Source organism: Molothrus aeneus, chromosome 7 (genome assembly GCF_037042795.1).
Source record: "Molothrus aeneus isolate 106 chromosome 7, BPBGC_Maene_1.0, whole genome shotgun sequence".
Classification (NCBI taxonomy): Eukaryota; Metazoa; Chordata; class Aves; order Passeriformes; family Icteridae; genus Molothrus; species Molothrus aeneus.
Window position 1 is genome coordinate 29,556,200 of NC_089652.1, and position 20,188 is coordinate 29,576,387.

Here is a 20,188-nt window from a genome sequence, read left to right on the forward strand (position 1 = left end):
TTGCTTTCCATCTGAGAAGGAGGAGTGGCACGTTCCCCTTGTGTGCAGTCAGGGCTGGTGGGAGTTGCTGTGGCAGCGGGGCCATGCTGTGATGCTGGTGAAGGTCCCACACTCTATCCATCGTTTTCTCTAGGGCTAACCCCTGCCTGTGGGGTTTTTTTCCCTCCCAGGCACTTCAGGCTGTGCTGCTGGCTTGGCTTGTTCTCTCTGGGGTTTTCCAATACAACAGGGTGGAAAGGACAGCAGAATATAGGAACAAGAAAGAAATGGGGACGTAGATGCAATGAAAGGGACTTGCTGTCAAACAAGGTTGCACCTTCAGACAAGGATGGCTGCAAAATTTGGTTTGTGTTATAGCTTCCCTCATCTGACAGTCATAGCCCAGTGGCTGACAAATGCCTAAAGGGATGAGGACAGGTATTACCAGGCAAATTCATACCTGCTTTTGTCTGCCAGGGAAGCTTTGGCCTCGCCTGGTCATGGCTCTGGAAGTACTGACCATAATTACGCAATGCCCCTCAATATCCAGCAGGTAGGGAGTAAAAAATCCCTACTCTTAAGCTGCTATCCTGGGTAATGTGAGGGATTCCTGTGCCAACCCTCTGTTCTAATCCTCAACCCTCCTTCGAGCTGTCTTTTCAAGGAAGGATGCAGAGCATTCCTGCTCATCTCACAAAGGAGTAAACTAGCCTCCAGCAGGGGGGACAACCCCTAACTTTTGAGTTTTCTCCTTGTTTTAGGACAGCTTTCCTCATTCAGCAAGTCAGCACAAGGGTAGGTGCAGTGGTGACACCCACATGGAGCTGTGAGCTTGTCCACCAGCATTGCCCTCAGGGCTGTCCCATCCTGCCCCTTCAGTACCCTCATCTGTCCCTGGATCCCAGCTGGAGTCACCTTTGTGTTCAAATTCCAGCCCAGCAATTGGCAAATGATGTCACATGGTCCATGAGCCCAGCCAGGCCTAATACAGCATTTCAGCCTAATTGGACTTAGCTTCTTGCCCAGGTGAAGCAGGTGCTTGGCTGCCTCAGGGACTGATTGAAAAATAATGCAAATAACATGCAACCAGGTAAGTCCCAACCACCAACTTTACTGATATTTCAGTGCAGTGGATCCAGAAATACACACATCATTTTCAGGCATTGCTGAAAGTTTCAAAGACCCTGAGAAAAACAAATGAAATAGTGCAAAGCCACTACTGTTTTATCCAGTCCACATTCCCCCATCCTCAGCTCAACATCTCTGGATGTAAACTGGTGTTAATGGGAAAGATGTTGTCCATGACACCAGAAAGCAAGTGCTCCTGAAAGAGCTTGAGTTCAGAGTCTAATGGGGGTATAGTTTTTGCCTCACCTGATATTTACAGTGCTTCCAAAGCTCAGCAAGGGCAGAACATCTTCCTTGTCATGTTGGGCTGGGTCCTGCTGGGCTTCAGGGCCTCAGGACTGCAGGGTTGGCTTGCCTGGTTTTTCCAACTTAAATCCCAAACTTTCTTTCAGGAATAACTTTCACATTTTGAGTTCCTCAGCTGAAAGACAAAAAAATAGGCAAGTGTCACACATTTCAAGGCACAGGAGAAATCAACAAACTTACTTAAAAATATTTAAGTAAAATAAACTTCATCTTAATAATTTTTCCTTGTAACACACTGTCATATTCTATGTGCAATTTTTCCATAACTCTTTTCTAATGGGTTGCATGAGAGCTTGGATGCAAATTAACCACGAGGAGATGGGAAAGATCCTCCAGGAATTGCTCTGCATGTGGAAATGAATTTCAGTTTAGCCACTTCAGAGCAATTTTTTTGTTTACTTTCCACTGACATGAAATCAGCCACGATTGCATCGCATGCGGGATTGGTTAGCCAGTTACATAATGCTTAATAAATCCAAGAGAAATAATGTAAAACACATCACCCAGTCTGGGAAGAGGAACAGTAACTCAGTCAGCGTCACCAACCCACCCAGGCCAGGCATCAGGGAAGCATCTGACTCAGGGCTGGGGGGATGCAGGCTTGTGCTGCTCCATGATAAATGTCATTAGGAAAAATGCTTGTGGCACGTGTGGAGGCCTTGAGGACAGACAGATTGTGTGTGATGGTGAGGGTCCATCAGGAGAGCCTCATGGGGAGGGCAGCTCAGCCTGTCCTGGGCTGCTGGCATACCCAGCTCCAGCTGGCTCTCTGCTGTGCAAGGTGTTACCTCACCCCAGGAACGCTCCCCCGAGTGCTTCCTAAAATCACAATGGTCCTGTAAACAAAAAGAGCAAGATTAGATGATTAATTATTTACCACAGATTATTTCTGCAGTGGCGTGGGGAGGAGAAAGAGCGTTTCACTGGTGGTCCCTGGGGAGCAGGAAGGAAGGGAGGTGACCCAGGACGGGGCTGCCAGGCTGAACACAAAACGGTAGTGCTGATTTAAACCCAAAAAAGTGGGGGGTGTGAGAAGACTGAAGGTACCTCTGGCCCTGCAGTGCCAGCACTCTGGCTCTCCCAGGAAAGCTGCTCCAGGCCCACACCACTGCTCTGCCTGGAGCAGCTCTTGGCCTCTTTTCCCACATTTTCCTGCCTGCTCTGCTCCCCCGCTTTGCTTCTAGTCCCAGAGGAGACCTGCTGATACCTTCACCCACGCTGTGGCTGACTTCCAACAGAGGAAAAGCCAGGAATGAAGGGGTTAATTACTACAGGCACAGCACAAGCCAAGTCTGTAAGTGACTCCCTATTGCTATTTCGAAAAGAGGCTGCCTGGAAAGGGAAAGGAAAAAAAAAAAAGAGAGGTTTACTTTACAACCATCATTATTTCATCTGCAGAGTTTATACAATGGAAAATAAAAGCCAGGGTACGCGAAGTCAAATCATTTCTGTTTCATTGATGGTATGGAAATCGTTTTGTTTTTATAGGGGAAAAACAAATGTGATCTTGATGTGTGTGTGTGTGTATGTGTGAGCATGCAACTCCCTTCATTGCAAAGGGCAGAGCAGTGAAATCCAGAAATAAAAAATGACTCAGAGGCCGTAGGACCTATGAGTCAGTTGAGCTGTTGTTGTTTTTAAACACAAGCGAGAGCACAATATGGCAAATAATTGCCCCTGCAGCCCCCCTGCCACCAGCATCCCTGCTGGCCCAGCCGTCCCAGGCTGCAGCACAGGCTGCTCTGCCAGCCCCCAGGCTGCACACCGACCCCCAGGGACACAAAGGGCTGGAGCAGGGCTTGTCCCTGCAGGAGCAGCTTTGGGGGACAGAAAGTGAAATCTGTGAAAGGAACTCGAGCCCCGGTCAGAGTGGATGGAGGAGACAAGTGGCTGCGAGGGCAGGTGGGGGAGTGCAGGGCCACTCCCCTGTCCTCACCCAGACATCAACTGACCAAAATCAAAGAGAAACTGCTCTGGCCAGATTCTCCCTGCCGAGTGCCAGGCATCTCCTCGCTGGCCCCCGGCACTCCAGCCTGCCTGGATGCTGCTGGGTGCCGGGGTACCTCAGCACAAAACATCCCCACGCCCCAAAGGCAGAGTCATTGTGCTGATACACAGAAAACTTGTGAAAGGCACCCGAGAAACACCAGAGATTACCAAAGCAGAAGGACAGACAGCAATCTGCAGAGCTGGTCCCTCCCCTGGGTGAAGTTAGATCATGATGTAATTTAAGCATCTGAAAGAGACAGGAGGAGCCTGCTGTTATGATCCATACCCAATTTACTTCGTGATGGGACTAAGCAGTATTTGCTAAACACTGAATTTAAAGGGATATTTTCACAAAGGAAAAATAAGTGGTAGAATAAGTCAGTTACCAGCCCGTTTGAAGAAGGTCCAAGTGAGCCAGAAATGCATACTGCATGTCCTCCTGGCACTGGAAGAACTGGTGTCCAACACAATCAAAATCAGTCCTTTTTTATGCACTAGGAAACATTTCTGGCTCATTCCTTGCTCCATACTGTACTCTGCCAAATGCAGTATTTATTATGCAGGACCATGTGGGACCACATACCTGAGGATGGAGCCTGGTTTGGTCCCCTGATCCGAATGCAGCACTGATGGATTTCCTTGGAGAGCCAGTGGCTTGTGCCTTGCAGAGGCAAAAACTGGGATATTAAGATTTTCCAGCTCCATTTGGCCTGCTCTACCTCTCCTACAAAAATAAAGATACAGTGTAAAACACATGGATGGAGAAGAGCAGCCTGACACTAAAAACGTCTTTGGTTCAGCACCAGACCCCACCACTGGAGAACAGGAGGAAACTGAGCTGCATCCAAAATAGACGTACAACACTTTGAGGTCTGGTTCTGGGGAGATCCTGCAGCAGAGCAGGATGCTGCAACAAGATCAGGCAAGACTGCAAGAAATCTGCAAGAAATCTGGGATCACTGTTACACAGATCATGCTGAACAACTTCCATGGGAAATTCTGACCCTGTGCAGAATCTCCTGGAAATCAGGGCACAGGAATTACCCTGCTGCCCATCTGTGGCACTGGTTGCTGCACCAGGGAGGAGGCAGCTCAGGAGTAACCTGGTGATGGGAAACACCTGGTGCTCTCACATGGGTCAGCAAGAGAGCAGAGCCCATCAGCTCTGCTCTTGGATTAATCTTAAAAACAAAGTATTGCATATAAAAAGGAAGGAATTTGTTTGTTCTCATAATAATTTTATGAGGCTCTGTTATTGCATACTTGTGTCATTAACCATGGATAAAAGCCCAAAGCAAAACCTAATCCTAAGCTTGGCGGCAGACGCAGGGCTCGCGGCGGAGCCCAGGCTCACCCAGGTGGGAAAGCAGGTCCCAGTGCAGGTTGTGTTTCCACCAGGGCACCTCTCTGGAGGCTTCCAAGAAGAACAGGGCTGCAGGGTTGGGTTAGAGCTGCTCCCCAGTCCTGTGTTCGAGTGCACTGCTCATTACAGAAAGCAAAGTGCATCTCAGCTAATCACCCTAGCCTTGGCCTCTCCCAGTGCAAAGCCTGGGGATTATTACAGGTTGACTGGCTTGCATGGAAAAGATCATGCAGGTGCCCCCAGAGCCACTAGAGCAACAGCAAGCTGGGCAGCTCTCTGTAACTGCTGAAATGGTGTCAGCCCCATCCTGGGGTGCTTGGAGATACGCAGAAAAGGGGGGATAGACCTCACTGTAGAACATTTACAACCTAAAAATTAACAAAGTTTCTTTGTCCTTGAGAAATACAAGCAATGTAAGGACAGTTATCACTGAGCACAATCTGAAGGTCCTATAGTGGAGGCTCTGTGTAACAAAAGCCTTGGTCTCCTTTCACCTTGGGAAGGGAAGAGCTGGAAACAGGGATAAGTGCCCTAGCATCTCACTCCAAACACATTCCCTTAAGCCCATCTTGGTGTTTAGCTGTCCCGAAGCACCACGTCAGGGAGAATACCTGAGAACTGAAAGTGTTCATTCTGCCCCTCAGTGAAAATGCATTTCCTGCCCTTGCTGGGCTATGAGGAAGGAGCTTTCTCCTTGCCTGTAACAAATGTGCTGTGCCTGCACCCCCAGGCACCCCCAGCTTGCTCCTTAGTGGTTCCTCCTCCTTGGGGAGCACAGTGTGGGGAAAACTGGAGCCAGAGTGAGGTGCTGGGTGACCCATCTGCTCTCTGGGGCTGCAGAGGTGGATAGTGGCTCACAAAATGCCCCTCCATGTCCTTACAGGTGCAGTCCCTGCTGGCAGAAAGCTCATCTGCTGTGGGTGGCTGCTCAGCGGTGGGATTGGGCTGGAATTCTCTCGGAAAGCTGTTTTCAATGACTCCTGTGTGGGGAAGAGGGTGGGTTTGTGACTACAGCAGTGGTGTTTCCACGGGCTTTGCAGGTGGCCAAGCAGAGGTTGTGGATGCCCTGTGGGCAATGAGAGCCTGGAAGGCTGCCCTGACATGCAGGAAAAATATCCCAGTGTCCTTGGGTGGTGGTATCACCCCTGCTGCTATTGCAGGAGAGACACAGGCACTTCTGGCATCACTTTTCCATTATTCCCTGACTAGAAAATAATCTCATATTCTCTCAGTAACCTCTCTGGGGTCCCAGTTATAGATACCAGAATATTTGATCCTGCTCTCGTGCACAGGAGAACAAGCCTTCCTACTGATGGGAAGCCAAGCTTGCTGTGAGCCCACCTATTGGTGACTTCAAACCACCTCTCCAACTGTCCTTCCACAATAACTTTGACTAACTGTACTATTTATTGGCTCACATCACATCCTTATGGCTTCAATTTATTTTTGGAAAACTCAACCCACATTTAATTAGTTTATAGTTTGTTCCAAGTTTTGCTTATCCAGCTTTTTTTCCCCCTTTTTTTTTTTTTAAAGTTTGTATTTTGATGTTTAGCATTTGCCTTGGCAACATCTGGAACCCGTTTATGGAAGTGTATTGTTACTTTTACTGCTTGTGCAGCTTTATTAAATCATCTGATTATTAATATTGAAAGTGTTCATCTGGGTCTAATCAGGGCCAAGATGAGTGATGTGGCAGTTAAATTGTACCTACGAGCTCATGGTTCAAGGACACACAGTCCTGAAGAGCCTTGCAGTGGGCTTTGGGTTCTTTTTAGCTTCCTAGGACAAGAGGGAGGGGGGGGAGAAAAAAGAGATATCCCTGCTCTTTCTTGCAGAGCAGATAACAGAATCACAGCCTGAGTTAGTTTAGAACAATTTGTCTCCAAGGGATTTTGTCCAGTTACTGCTGTATTTCTGGCTCTTGTTTCCCTATTTAACTCTTTCATCTGCCCTGGCTTCCCCTCTGCACAGCACAGCCAAGCCAAGATCCCCAGCACACACACCAGTGCACTATGTGTCTGACGTTCTGCCCTGAGATCTCAAGCAAACCCTAGATATAAATAAGTAAATAACACACCTGGTGGGTATAAATATATAAATAAGCAACCTCATCCTGCACCAGCAACATCCACAACCTGCATTTGTCCTGTTGTTAGTCCCCTGCAGAGCCTGCAGGTGTCCCTGGCTGATGGTGCTGAGCCAATCCCACAGCAGCTGCTGAGAGCACAGCATGAGCCATGCATGGGTTGAGCTGAAGGGTGGCAGAGGAACTGTGGCAGTGACACCACCAGGGCACAGGCCTGGGTGTGGTAGGACCTGGGTTTGGGGTGAGAAACCAGTTTGCCTTCAATTCTCCGTTCCCACGAAATTACCCAAACGGAGTCTGTAGGGTGCAGGGGCTGTTGCTGTAGGTTGAAGGCTGCACACAAATGCTGGGCTTGATTTCTGTTCCACATCCAAAACTCCCATCCTCCAATGGAGTTTTGCCTCAGATTCTACAAGCCCTGCTCTGGCAGAGCAAGGCAGGGAGGTGAGGGTCGCTCATGCTGGCTGCAGGTGCTTCAAATCCCAGCTGAACCCATGGTTTTGGTAGCTCACCCTCGAATGGATGTGGGTAACTGGATCTCTTGAGGTCACCCACAAAATCCCAGGGTGCCCCAGCAGGGCCAGAGCAGCCTCATGCATGGGGGGATGCTGAGCAAGAGGCTGTGGGCAACATCTTCACCTACCCTGCTCCCTGCTCCCCCAAAACCTGGCACAACACAATCCCCGCTGAGCTGCTTTTTAAGCCTGGCATGGGCCACTTAAGCTAAAATTTCCTCCTTCCAACCTTCAGATCCAACAGTCTTTTCCTCTGCACCCAGATTTTCCCCTCACCATTAACCTTGGCCCTAAATACAAGGCCATGGGAGCTTGTAAATGGTTTATTTCTGTGTGGGAGCCTTCCAGCAGTTCTTTATGACTGTTGCAGGGAGGGGGGTCTGGGCTGGTGAGGGAAGCAGAGCAGGCACGTGGGATGCTGTCAGAGCAGGCTGCATGCCCTGGATTTGGGGAGCAGGGAAGTTAAAAACCCCTTTTTGCTGTTGGGACAGTACGTGCACTAAAAAGAGTCCATGGGCTCAGCTGTGACCACAGGCTGGTCACCACAAAGAAGAGGTGACCACAAAGAAGGCAGGAGCTCCTGCATGTCACTGACAGACCTGGGGGTACACACAGCTGTGCTTGCAGGGGCTGAGGCTCCCAAGGCCATAGTCAGGAATTTTGCAATTTTTTTTCTTCAGACTTACAGCTGGTGATGAAAAACCCTGTGAGGGCTGTGGCAGCACTGTGAGCTATGACTGCCCTTTCCATAGGGGCTGGGAGTACCCAGCACGGCCGGGTGGTTCAGGGACACAGCAGCCAGAGAATCATGGATGGCCCAAAGCTTCAAAAAATTAGCTGCTGTAGTTCAGGTTCATACCTGAACACTTTGGAGTGCATATATTTAAGTTTAAAAAAAAAGTATAAGTAAATATTTCTACATAAGCCACTCAGTGGCATTTTTAAAAAGACATTTAGCAGCCTGATGACAGGAAGTTTAAATTTAGCTGGGATTTATCCCTTAACCAAGCATAGTTCATGCACCCTTTCTATAAAAATAGAGATAATGTTATGCCTGTGAGATAGAGGCAGAGCAGCTCCCCACAGGCTGCAGTTATTCATGCTGCTGGGGCAGATCTGAGGCTCAAGGGACAGGAGAACATCTCGTGCTGGGATGGGCACAGTGGGCAGTGGAGCCCTGGAGGGAGCAGCCCCTGCTGCCCCAGAGCTTGGGAAGTCTCAGCAGACACTTGGGGACTGGGTAGCAAACACATTTCCCAGCCTGGCCTCATTGAATAGGAAGGGGGAGGACGAGGAGGCAGCAGGAGAAGCGGGAGCTGTCCCAGCCTGGCCGTACATCCCTCCCCAGCACCTCTCCTCCTGCTGAGAGGGAATAAATGAAGCCTTGAGGCATACAGCGACCCGAGATGTCCCTTTTGGAATGTACTCGGGACGAGGGGAAGTGCCAGTTTGAGCCTGGGTTGTAGAGGAAGAAGTACATTTCCCCTTGATGATAAATGGTACGGGGAAAGCAGAGGGAAAACGTGATTCCCTGTGGTTTCCCAGGCTTCTGGGAAAGCATTCTCCCACCTGCTCGAGGCTTTGGGATAACACAGAGCACAATTGACCGGGCAACGGAGAGCCAGACGAAGGTTTTTTAAAAAATGCACGGAGAGACGGGGTCAGGGGAGGCTCCTTGTCCCCTGGCCGTGCGAATGGCTGGGCACGGTGGCTGTTTGTCCCCGCTGGGGGCGAGCACGGCCGCGCTCACCGCAGCCCCTCTGCCCGCAGCCTGCGGTGCCGGCGCCCGCCGCAGCCTCAAGACCAACCTGTGCAAGTGGTGCGACTCCACGGCCCCAGCCTGCCAGGAGAAGGTGTGCTACAGCAACTGCAACCTCAACTCCTACTGCGAGGACCCCCACGAGATCTGCGTGGCGATATGGTAAGGGAAATCCCCTCTGCAAGGGCTGACAGGGGGAGGAAGGGTGTGTGTACCCCCGTGCTTGTGTTATTGCCTGTTGCAGCAATTCAGGCTTTCCTTTCTCCTTGACTCCATTATAATTAAAATTACAGTGCACAGTAAAAAAATCATTTGGTCTGCTCTGTAATTAGTACCAGTTTATTTTCTAAGTAAATTCAGCTTTTGAGTGCCTGACACAAAGCATGGCAAGCTTGCTGCAGGACCTACAAACTCTCATAAACTTCTGAATTTAGCTTTACAAGCTGAACCCAAGGGCAAAGCAGCAACCCTGACCTCCAAACCTACGATGTCCTCTTGCATCAGGGTGAAACCTCAGTTCACATGCAGGGGTGCAGCCAAGGTCAGGCCCCATCCAGCACATGGACAACTGAGCTGGCACCACACTGGGGTTAACCTACTGGGTTTGACCCACCTCCTTCCCATCCCCTGGGAAAAGTCCTTTTCTGCTCCTGTGAGAGGTGCCTGGACAGGAAGCACAATCTTGCATTTCAGGCCAAGCACACACTGCATGGTTTGGCCCGGAACAGTGCCTCCCCCAGCTTTTTCGTCCCCATGAGCAGAACTAAAAAAACATCCATTTTAGGTCTGCCCAGAGTGATTTTCCTCCACTTTCCCTTTTAATTTGGCTGCCAAAGTGAAAGCCAGCCAAGCACTTATCGCTAGGCTTTATCTCAACCTGCTAATTAGTGTGAATGCTGCATGCCAGCTTTCAGTGGGAGTTTGCCTCAATCTAATTGTTGCATTATGGACTTTTAAAAAGCAAAACACAACAAGAAACCCAAACAAACAAATAACAAAATCCACCCCCTGCCCCAAATTCCCCTACACACACACGGAGAAGCCACCTTAAATCCTGGCTAGGCAATCCAGTGTGTGGCTGGGTTTTTCCCATTTACAGCTTAGATGTACAGGAAAAAGCAAGGGCCCTGCAGCAGGAATCCCCATGCCAGGGGAGAAATCCCACTGCACAGGATGGAGGTGCATCCTGCAATGTGTATTGGATGGGGTGAGGCAGCTACACAGTCACAAATACCCTGCCACCCGCTCCCAGCACCTCCCATCCCATTCTAGGATTCAGCCAGAGAATAAGATCCCTGCAGGCAGGGCTCACCTCCAGGCCAGCCTTGCTGCTCTTTGCAGAGGCATATGTGGATCATCCACACTTGTCTTGAGTGGGTATGTCAGTCACAGCAGCAGCTTTGGCCTCGTGCTCCCCTCCTTCAGGGGCCCAGCCTTAGCAGAAGGGATCTCACCCTCCTAGGACTCTTCACGTGGGAGCTCCTCTGTCAAATTACCTGGTAGCCACAAAAAAATGCAGGGAGTGCTGAAACTGGGGGACTTCACCAGGGAGAGGGTGATGAATTTAGGTTCTTTCCTTGGTTATTATGTCTGACTTCCCATCTGACCCCAAAGACACTGTGAAATCTCCCCATACCTTCATTCCCTCGCTTTGCACCACCAGTCAGGAGGCAGAGGCTGTTCCTGGAAAAGTAATGAACTTTTGGTTGTCGTTTCTTTGGATGCACCCAGGAGTAGCTGCAATGCTGCAGCCTGTGCAGGGCCAGTCATGCCTGTCACTGGTCCTATAAGTACATGTAAGTAGAATTAAACCACAGCCACTGCAAGCAGTCATTCCCTACACAGCTTGAAAGAAATGATCTTAGGACCGGGTTTAAGGTGATGCACAGCTGACACAAGGGCCAGGCTGATGCTGTGTTGGTTCATTTGTCACATGCAGGAGACAGGACAATGAGAGCATCAGGATCAGCACGCTGTGCCACAACCCCCAGCGCCCCATCGAGAACCTCATGGTGCCCAACTACAACACCTCGCGCTGCGTCATGAGCCACCAGCCCAGCGAGGACAGCATCATCTACATCTGTGGCTGTGTGGATGAGCAGGAGTGCAATGACAAACTCATCTTTGAAAACCACACCAATGGTGAGTGCTTTTGTTAATGTTGTTATGGGGCAGGAGCATCCAGCACCAATGACAAATCCCTTGTATTTCCTGTGGAGTAGGAGATGCAATGGCAGAAGAGGCTCCTTTGCCATCTTCTTTGACCTCCCTATGTAAAAGCCAGTTAAAATCTCTACCCCTTTACTGAGCCCAGCATTTTGTCTGTGGCCAAAGCATTCCTCACAGCAATACCTCCAGCCTTGGTCTGGAAACATCCAGGATGGAAAATCCACCATATCTCTCAGTGGGCTGTGCCTTCAGCAAAGGTTGAATCAACTGGGGAACCCGGGGGCTGGTGAAAAATAATGGGAGTCAAAAGCCCTGAAAGCTTTAAATAAATCACATTGGAGGAAATCCCACCCCAGAACTCACCCACAGGAACTGCTGGCATCCCCCACAGCTGTAACCCAGAGAAGTGGAGATGCTGGGATGCAGGGCTGGGCACAAAGGAATGCCTGCCCTGCTGCTCTCCTGGGAATTCCTGCAGCAGTGTTTCTCCCAGGAAGGGACAGCTGGAGCCAGCCAGGTGCTGAGCACACACGTGAGCGCGGCTTGGCACGCTGCTGCACGTGGCTGGAGATCCAACGGGAGCTGTAAATCCACAGGAGGGACAACTAAGAGGCAGCTCATTTCTGTACCTCAGGAGGGTTGTATACTTTGGAAATGTTTCCAGCCAGAGCCTTTGGGGGCTTGTCTAAACCTCCCCAATTCCAACTGGACCAGGTTTATCCAAGTGTCCATCAAGAATCTGACCTGTAACAAAAGCAAAATTAAACGCCTCCAATTTTCCATAATCACAGAACAAGGAGATGCTGAAAATGAGCCTAAGCAGAACCTGCAAGCCAGTGGTATAGCTTCCCCTGCAACATAAGGAAAAAAGAAAAAACATCACATGAAATGAAAATTCTCTGAACAAACAGGCCACTTTAATGGAGGCAAATGATGCTAAATTTGGTGGCTCTTTGCTGCTTCCCCAGCCAAACATAACAGGTACACACACTTCTAGGGAGAGATAGTCAAATCCCAAAGCTGATGCTGGGATATGTAATTTCACACAAAAATGACAACTGGCTCATTGGAAATGCCGCCCCCAGCAAAGGCTCCATAACCAGCTCCTCCTGGCAGCCAGCACGGAAAGCGCTGGAAGCCGGAGCAAGACCAGTGCAGATCTTTAACAACTCTCTCCTCAAGCCCCAGGCTCACAGACCCCATTCTTTACATCCTTCTCTTCTGCTTTAAGGGATCATTTGCATTCTAAATATTAAATTATTGTCACATTCAATGGTCTAGAGAGCTCCTGAGCAGAGACACAAGCATTCTCTGGCAGCTGAAGCAGGCAGATACTTTTCCTGGTTCTTGATTCCTTAAGCTTTGCTTTCAGGTCTGGACTCTGGGTGGCATTGCCCTCACACTAGAGGTGCAGGGGTCTCCATCAGAGCTCAGACACCACACTAATGAGCACAAAGAGCCATCTAAAGCTGCGCACACAGAAGCCCAGGTGAGACCTCGGGAAGATGCTGGGTAAGGTGGAGCATGGCAAGTGCTTTCCACCTGTGCTCCAGCTGAGCCTGGCCCTAGAGGTCCATATCCCCTCAGCAAGGATGGACAGACCCATACAGCAATGCTCAACAAGGTGTGGGTTTACAGACCTGTGGTTATTGCCAGATCAACTACATTTGCTCTCCACAGAAGGGGTTTAAGACCTGCTGCAGCCCCTGTGTATCAAAAGACTTCCATCAGGAAGGGGCATCCTCACGTAGGAATTTCCTGAAGTTGTGTTAACTTCCCCTTTTCGGGACTTGTGCACGCAACTCCCTTAAAAATATCTTCTCTTTCTTCAGAGTCTCAAAGATGGGATCCAAAGCATCGGGTAAATCCATTAAAACAGTAGGTGATATCCAAGCCCAATACTTTCCAAAATAAACATATTCCTGAGTTAGTTATTGATTTATATCAGTTTGGGTTGATCTTGTGGTTTAAACCTGATGCCTATTTTAGAAACGCTTTCACAGCCTTGCAGAAATTAGCTGCAGCACATTTTTTTGAAATTTGCCAAGGAAAATAGCTAAATGCTCTGTTTTTCCAGAACCTGAATTATGATCTGCACACACTGAGGTCAAGCAGCAAGAGTTTTGCTTATGGAATGATTCTTATCCCTCTTCCCCTGGGTTATTATACTTGGCAGAAAAATCTCTGAGTAAGATTTTACTTGAATATCTCTACTGAAGTCAGCATGTTTATTCCAGGAATCACGGACATCAAAGGATCAGACAATTATACGTTGTGTGAGGGTTATGGCTTTGTGTGCGTGTCCTCCCCCCTCAATCTGAAGGCCAACAGGGGGTTTAAAAGAAATAAAACAAATGCAGCCATGCCCTGGTGATTGTTGGGGTTGCTGCTGTAACGGGCTGAGGAAGGAGATGCCAGCACTGGCAGACAAAAGTGCTGAAATGATGCTCCTGTGTGCTAATTGTCCTGCAAAGCATCCTGGCACTCCCCTGCGCTGGGTGGTCCTGCACACTGCCCACCCTCAGCATCACTCCTGACTCCCTGTGTAACACAGGGGTCCAGCAAAGCTCCAGCCCCAAGCCCCCTCAGAAATTTGCTCTGTTTGAGCCTTACCTCAGATTTATCATTGTTATTTCCAGCCAAGCTCCCCTTACCACGGGCACAAGCAGCACTTGGGACTCCCAAAATGCCCTTTGCAGTCTCTTGTACTACACTGTCCCATCCAAGTGATGCTGGCCTGCGTATTCTGTTGATAAATGGAGCTAAATTTGAGACCAAAAGCGATCATCCCCTTTGCTAAGTGCCTCCATCTGGGTTCTGTGTCGGGATGAGCCCTTGCGCGGCCCCGTAAGGGCTGCGCTCCATTAACAGCTTTGCATATTTCCCTCCTCCGCGTGATGAAAACGAGCTGGGGCAGACCCGCAGCAGCAGCAGCAGCAGCACCTCCTCGCCTTTGCTTTCCTCCCCTCAGGCTACTCCATGCTGCAGAGCAAAGAGGTGATCCCAGTGGCTGCCATCAGCCTCCTGCCCCCGCTGCTGGTGGCGGTGATGATCACGGTGATATTTTACTTCTGCCGCACGCAGAAGCGCCGCAAGAGAGCCAAGGCGTGGGGTGGGAAACAGGGCCAGCCCCCGGTGCTGCCGGAGCAGGGGAAGGCAAGCGAGCGGGAGGAGAAGCTGTCAGTGCTGATGGACGAGAGCCCAGCCAGCACCAGCCCCGGCAGCTGCCCCGCGGAGCTGCTCCCCATCGAGCTGGACGAGATGGTGGGCAAAGGGCAGTTCGCAGAGGTGTGGAGGGCCAAGCTGAGCCACAGCCACTCGGGGCACTACGAGACTGTGGCCGTGAAGATCTTCCCCTGCGAGGAGTATTCCTCCTGGAAGAACGAGAGCCAGATCTTCACCGACACCAGCCTCAGGCACGACAGCGTCCTGCAGTTCCTCACGGCCGAGGACCGGGGCACGGGGCCCCGCCGGGAGTACTGGCTCATCACCGCCTACCACAGCCGGGGCAACCTCAAGGACTACCTGTCCCACCACGTGCTGAGCTGGATGGACCTGCAGAAGATGGCCGGGTCCCTGGTGAGCGGGGTGGCCCACCTGCACAGCGACTACACCGCCTGCGGCCGCCCCAAAATCCCCATCGCGCACCGCGACATCAAGAGCACCAACGTGCTGGTGAAGAGCGAGCAGGAGTGCGTGCTCTGCGACTTCGGCATCGCCATCCGCCTCGACCCCTCCCTCACTGTGGATGACTTTGCCAACAGTGGGCAGGCGAGTATGACCCACCAGCCCTCTCTGGAGGAGCCTTTGCCAGCCACCCCCCCAGGTCCCGTGGCCAAAATCCTCACCCGCCCCTGCTAATGCCTCTCTCCTCTCTGTGGCCAGGTGGGCACCGCCAGGTACATGGCCCCAGAAGTGCTGGAGTCCAGAGTGAACCTGGAAGACCTGGAGTCTTTCAAGCAGATGGATGTCTACTCCATGGCCCTTGTTTTGTGGGAAATGGCCTCCAGATGTGAAGTGGTAGGAGGTAGGAGCATCACACCCCAGTTGCTATGTGCCTTTTTGCTCCCTTACTCCCACAGGCCAACTGATGGCACAAGATGTGACTTGGGGTAGTCCAGGTCTCTGCAGGGCTGCCAAGGGTTGGTGACAGATTCCCCTGCTCTGTGTGCCATGGCTTAAGGGGGGTGGCTCAGTGGTCAAGGAGCAGGACAGGACCCCTTGGGGACATCTGGTCCAGCCCCTGCTCAAAGCTGACGAGCTCTCAAGTCCCATGGAGCCTGTACTGGTGATGCAAAGCAAACCAAGCAGGAAAAGCCAAAGGTACCTTCCCCTCTTCAACAATTTTTTCCTTCAGACAACACCAGAGAGCTTATGTTGCAATGGGGACTCACAAACTCCAGCCTCTGACAGTATGAGAGATCCTGTCACTTCCCAGAGCCATGTCCTAGCATCTACAATTGTGTGTAGCAAAACATTTCAATAACTGCCCTGGAGTTAGCCCTGCCTGCCTTCTGCCTGCTCCCATCTACCTTCCTTCCCTATCCCACCTACTCACAATACAAGCCCATAGAACTGCAGGAACCCTCAACCCTTGGCCACAAAGGTGCTCCAACTGCCCTGCAAGCCCCATGGTCAGCAGTGGGAGGCCCTTGCCTGGTTTGGATGCCCCATGCATCCTTTGTTCCCAAGCCAGCATTCCCCGGCCATCTCTCCCCACTCATATCTCACCTGCATTCACATCCAAGTGAGAGCGGGCAGAAACCAGGGTGGCCTCTCACAGCCAGTTTCTTCTTGGTCTTCCATGACATGGGGTTGCTCTTCTGGAAGGGCCATTTCTCCTCCAACCCATTCCCTGCCTGTAGAAGAAATCTGGAAATTCTCATGTCATAGTCACCTCTCCCATCCCTCACCAGCACAGCACTTTCTGCCTGCTCAAATTGTCTATCCCAAAGACAAACCAGGTCCTTTGTACTGCATCTGTTGGGTTCAGGGAGGAGGTCAGATGGTTCCTCTGTGCTGTCTCTGTAAAGAACCTCTATGTGAAAACCCAGCACTACATTTCTGTGTTCAAATTCTCAATAGTTTCCAGATCTGCTTATTTTTTTGCAGACTGTTAAAAACAAATCCATTCTCATCCAGTGGGCCATACCAAAACAAAGCAGGGAATGCATTAGAAACATCCTGTAATGCTGCTGTTGCTTCCTTGCAGAGGTGAAGAATTATGAGCTGCCCTTTGGGTCAAAAGTCCAGGAGCAGCCTTGTGTGGACACCATGAGGGACATTGTGCTGCACGGCAGAGGCCGGCCCGAGATCCCAAGCAGCTGGCTGGTGCACCAGGTAAGCTGGGAGCAGCTGGGTCAGAAAAGAGCAACACACATTGTCCTTCCTCATTAAACCAGCCTGAAAAAATTAAATTTATAGTCAAAGGAAAAGTGGGCAGAACTCCTGGGATTTACTGTCAGATCCACTGTGGATGGCTGGGCCCACACAATCCCACTGGACTCATTTCCTTGTTGCACAAAAGCCACCAGCCACAGACACAGCAGGACGTGTTGATAATGATCAGGAAGTTGTGCATGGCAGCTGATGGTTTCAGTTACCCTGAGGATAACAGCAAAATGGAGCACTTCAGTGCAGCTCTTCCCATGAAACAGTAAATCATTGGAGTTCACCCCAATTCTCCCCTTAGCACCTCGTCTGGAAGGCTCAGGAAACACATACACATCCCTCATACACAGCCATTCACAGCAGGGACAGAGGGGAAGACAGGCACATCCAGCCTTCTGCCTGGGTTTTTCAAGCTCAAAATTACCTTCAACATGAGAGAAATTTCCATTACTACATGGAAGAGCAAACCAGGAAGCATCTCCTTCATGTGAAACACTCAGGAAAAGTGAGTGAAGCTGAGAGCAGGGGCTCCACAAGGCTCAAGGCTTGTCAAGGGAAGCGTTTCACCAGCCTTCAGAAGGTCTGAAAGCAAATGTGTCAGCACAGAGGGCATAACCCAGTGTTCTAGAACAGGAACATGTCAGCAGTGACAAAATGTGCTCTGTTAAAACCACCCACAAGCACACCCAGATCAGCCAGCTACAGAAACACAAGAAACAGAGCTCCCTCCTGGCCCTGACAGGGTCCTCTGCCCCAGGCCAGTGCTGTCTGCCACACACAAAGAACACGAGGGGTAACAGGCATGCTGATTGTGACTTCCACATCTTGCCTGACTTTTGTACTTCTTGAATTTCACATGTTTTGTGGAAAAACACCATCTGCTGATCAACACTCCCATTTCACCTGAAAATCAAGCTGGAACATTGAGCCTGCTGGCTTTCAGAGCCTTGCAGTGCTCAGTGCATCATTTTGCAATATCCACCCATAAACCACACTGCCTCTGCTCCCACTCTGCCCTGCTGGCACACAGAGGCAGGCTCTGCAAAAGGAAAGAGAGAATTTCTCAACTTTAGGAGGCCACATGTTCCCTACAAAGTCTCCTCTCAAAACCATGTTTGTCCAAAGACTCACAGCTGACCTGACTGACCAAAACTGCAAACAGGATCAAATAAATCCGTGGCTTCTGTGGGACCCCTGGGGAGTTCATCAGTTGGTGAGTTCAGGAGCTCACCCAGCCTTTTTCATTGACAAAGGCAAATACAGGAACTTCAATCAGCAGTGCCACATGTTTGAAGCCTTTGAGTATTCAGTTCAGACATTCACCTCACAGGGTCCTGATAAACTTTGAAACCACAGAAAAAATATACAGAGGCTTGGGTTGTCAAAAATCACACTTTGATAGAGTGTGAGCATAACTGTGCTGTTCCCAGGGCTGAAGGGAGGCTGACTGCAGTCACTTCCCAGAAATAATGTTGCTGTAGCTGGGTTGGTGTAGCAGGCAAACAGAGCAAGGCTTATAAGGTGGGAACTTTTATTGGACCATCTGATGGCCACTGGGGAAGAGGAACAGAAAAGCCACATCATGTTGCTGAAAGTTTTTCTCTGATTAATCTCTCCTGGTCTAATAAACATCTCTTTACAAGCCTGGCTTCACAGCATTTTCTGGGCGTTTTGCAACAGTTCTCCCTAGGATGAGGAATTGGGCAGCACCATCTGCTGGGAAGCAGCAGAAAGCCACTGGCTTGTGCCACTCCGGGGGTCTAGGCTGGCTTCCCGTGAGAGGAAGTGTCGGGTGACATCCAGAAAGGGCAACAAGCGCCTCATCTGAATGGGAGGCACCGACAGATGCTCCCACCAATGACAATAAGTCATAAAAACTTCCACTTTTCAACTGTCAGGATTGCTCTCAGTCAAGTGAAGACCATGGTTTGATTTCCAGCAAGTGTCAGCACCAATTTCCCTGACAGGCTGACTCACCCAACAGCAGCTTGAGGGCAACTGCTTGCAAGGCCCCACAACAAAGTCAGCTGAAGAAATTCATCCCCACTTCCCCAGATAACTTACAGACCCCTTAGGTGTGTGCTCCTACCTTATTTCACACCCCAGCATATTAAAAAAAAGGGAAAAAAAAGGTTTTTTAGGCCAGGTAAGTTCCTGAATCTGGTTCACAAAGCAGCTGAACAGACTGATGTACTGGCACAATCAGAGGCTGGTGCAGGACAGGAAGGAACAATGGAAGCTTAAGTCAATATTGCCACTAAAAATACACTTGTACAACTCAGTGTCCTTTGGAATCTTAGAAAAACAGATATCAAATACAAAAGCCAAACTAAGTTCATTTTGTAAGCCAAACAAGATGTTTCAGTTATACCATTCAAAAGAACATCATCACTACAAGGCAAACTGCAAACAAATGTTATGATTTTAGGGAAAAAAAAGTACAGAAGATCTTGCGTGTCCTGTTTGAGAACAGGGTGACTTTAAAAGCTTCACCTAAGCTAGCTCATTTCTGCATGTAATCAATTACCCTCAAATCCTTTCAACTAAGCTAATAAATAAGTGACGTCAGAGGTGCTGAAACACACCATCTGTCAGTTTTGCTGTACAATCCTGTTCTCTTCAATCTGTGTCTATTATGGAAGACTTAGCACAATGAGCCTTAGCAGAGAGCAGTGAGTTGTGAGTAAGGTGCAGAAGGGCAGATGGAACTGACCCTATATCTCTGTAGGACTTGGATTTTCCTCTTACGTGGGTCCATATGAAACTTTAGGGTTCTCTTAATTGCAAATTAAGAAATACATAAAACCCACTGAAAACTATGAAGCTTTATTTAGAATAATGATTTTTCCACTGTGTTCCAACTTTAGTTGACAATGATGCCAAGAGCAATAGCACATGATGGAATTACATGGGCAAGGGAAGGTTCAACACAGCTTCTGGTGCTAGCTTGTTACTAGCTAAAGGATGGGGGAAGCACCAGCTGAATACTACCATTTATTTTGTTCCTAGGCCCAAAATATTGTGACTCTTTTCAGAGCCCTACACAATTGGACAAAAAAGCCCAGCTTTCTGGGAGATGTAAGCACTGTAGCTGAGAGGAACTCCATGTGCTCTGGAGTAAACTGGGAAGCACCTCAGCCTATCTCAACCAAAACACTGTTTTGTGATAAGAGAGCAAGGTTCAGCTGCACACTGAAATGAGTGTTTGGCACAGCACACCCTTTCAGAATGCCACTAAAACAAGAAGTCAGATTTAAGAATTTCTTCCCAAACCTACCTTTAAAAACCACCTCCCCCCCTCCCCCTTCAGGTGTAACAGGCAGGGTGCAGCTCAAACCCAGAGGCCTGGGCTCAGCCAGCAGCCTACAGGTCACTGTCCACACCTCTCCTGTCCCTCCTGATTTTAGAGTCCTCTGATGCAAATGGGCAATGCTGAGACAGGAAATAAATACAGGCTGGAAGGAAACAGGCTCTAAGTCTCACAGCCAACACAAGCCAAT

At 49.7% G+C, this 20,188-nt stretch overlaps 1 protein-coding gene across 1 annotated transcript in view; it reads left to right on the forward strand.

Moving 5' to 3' along the window:
• The window catches only part of LOC136558953 (TGF-beta receptor type-2-like), a 30,128-nt gene that overhangs the window by 9,347 nt on the left and 593 nt on the right, over positions 1 to 20,188 (forward strand). The window contains exons 2-6 of the mRNA XM_066553751.1: positions 9,140 to 9,290; positions 11,068 to 11,270; positions 14,269 to 15,068; positions 15,183 to 15,324; positions 16,510 to 16,637. Of these exons, the coding sequence (XP_066409848.1) occupies positions 9,140 to 9,290; positions 11,068 to 11,270; positions 14,269 to 15,068; positions 15,183 to 15,324; positions 16,510 to 16,637 (1,424 nt within the window). The remainder of the gene's footprint in view (positions 1 to 9,139; positions 9,291 to 11,067; positions 11,271 to 14,268; positions 15,069 to 15,182; positions 15,325 to 16,509; positions 16,638 to 20,188) is intronic.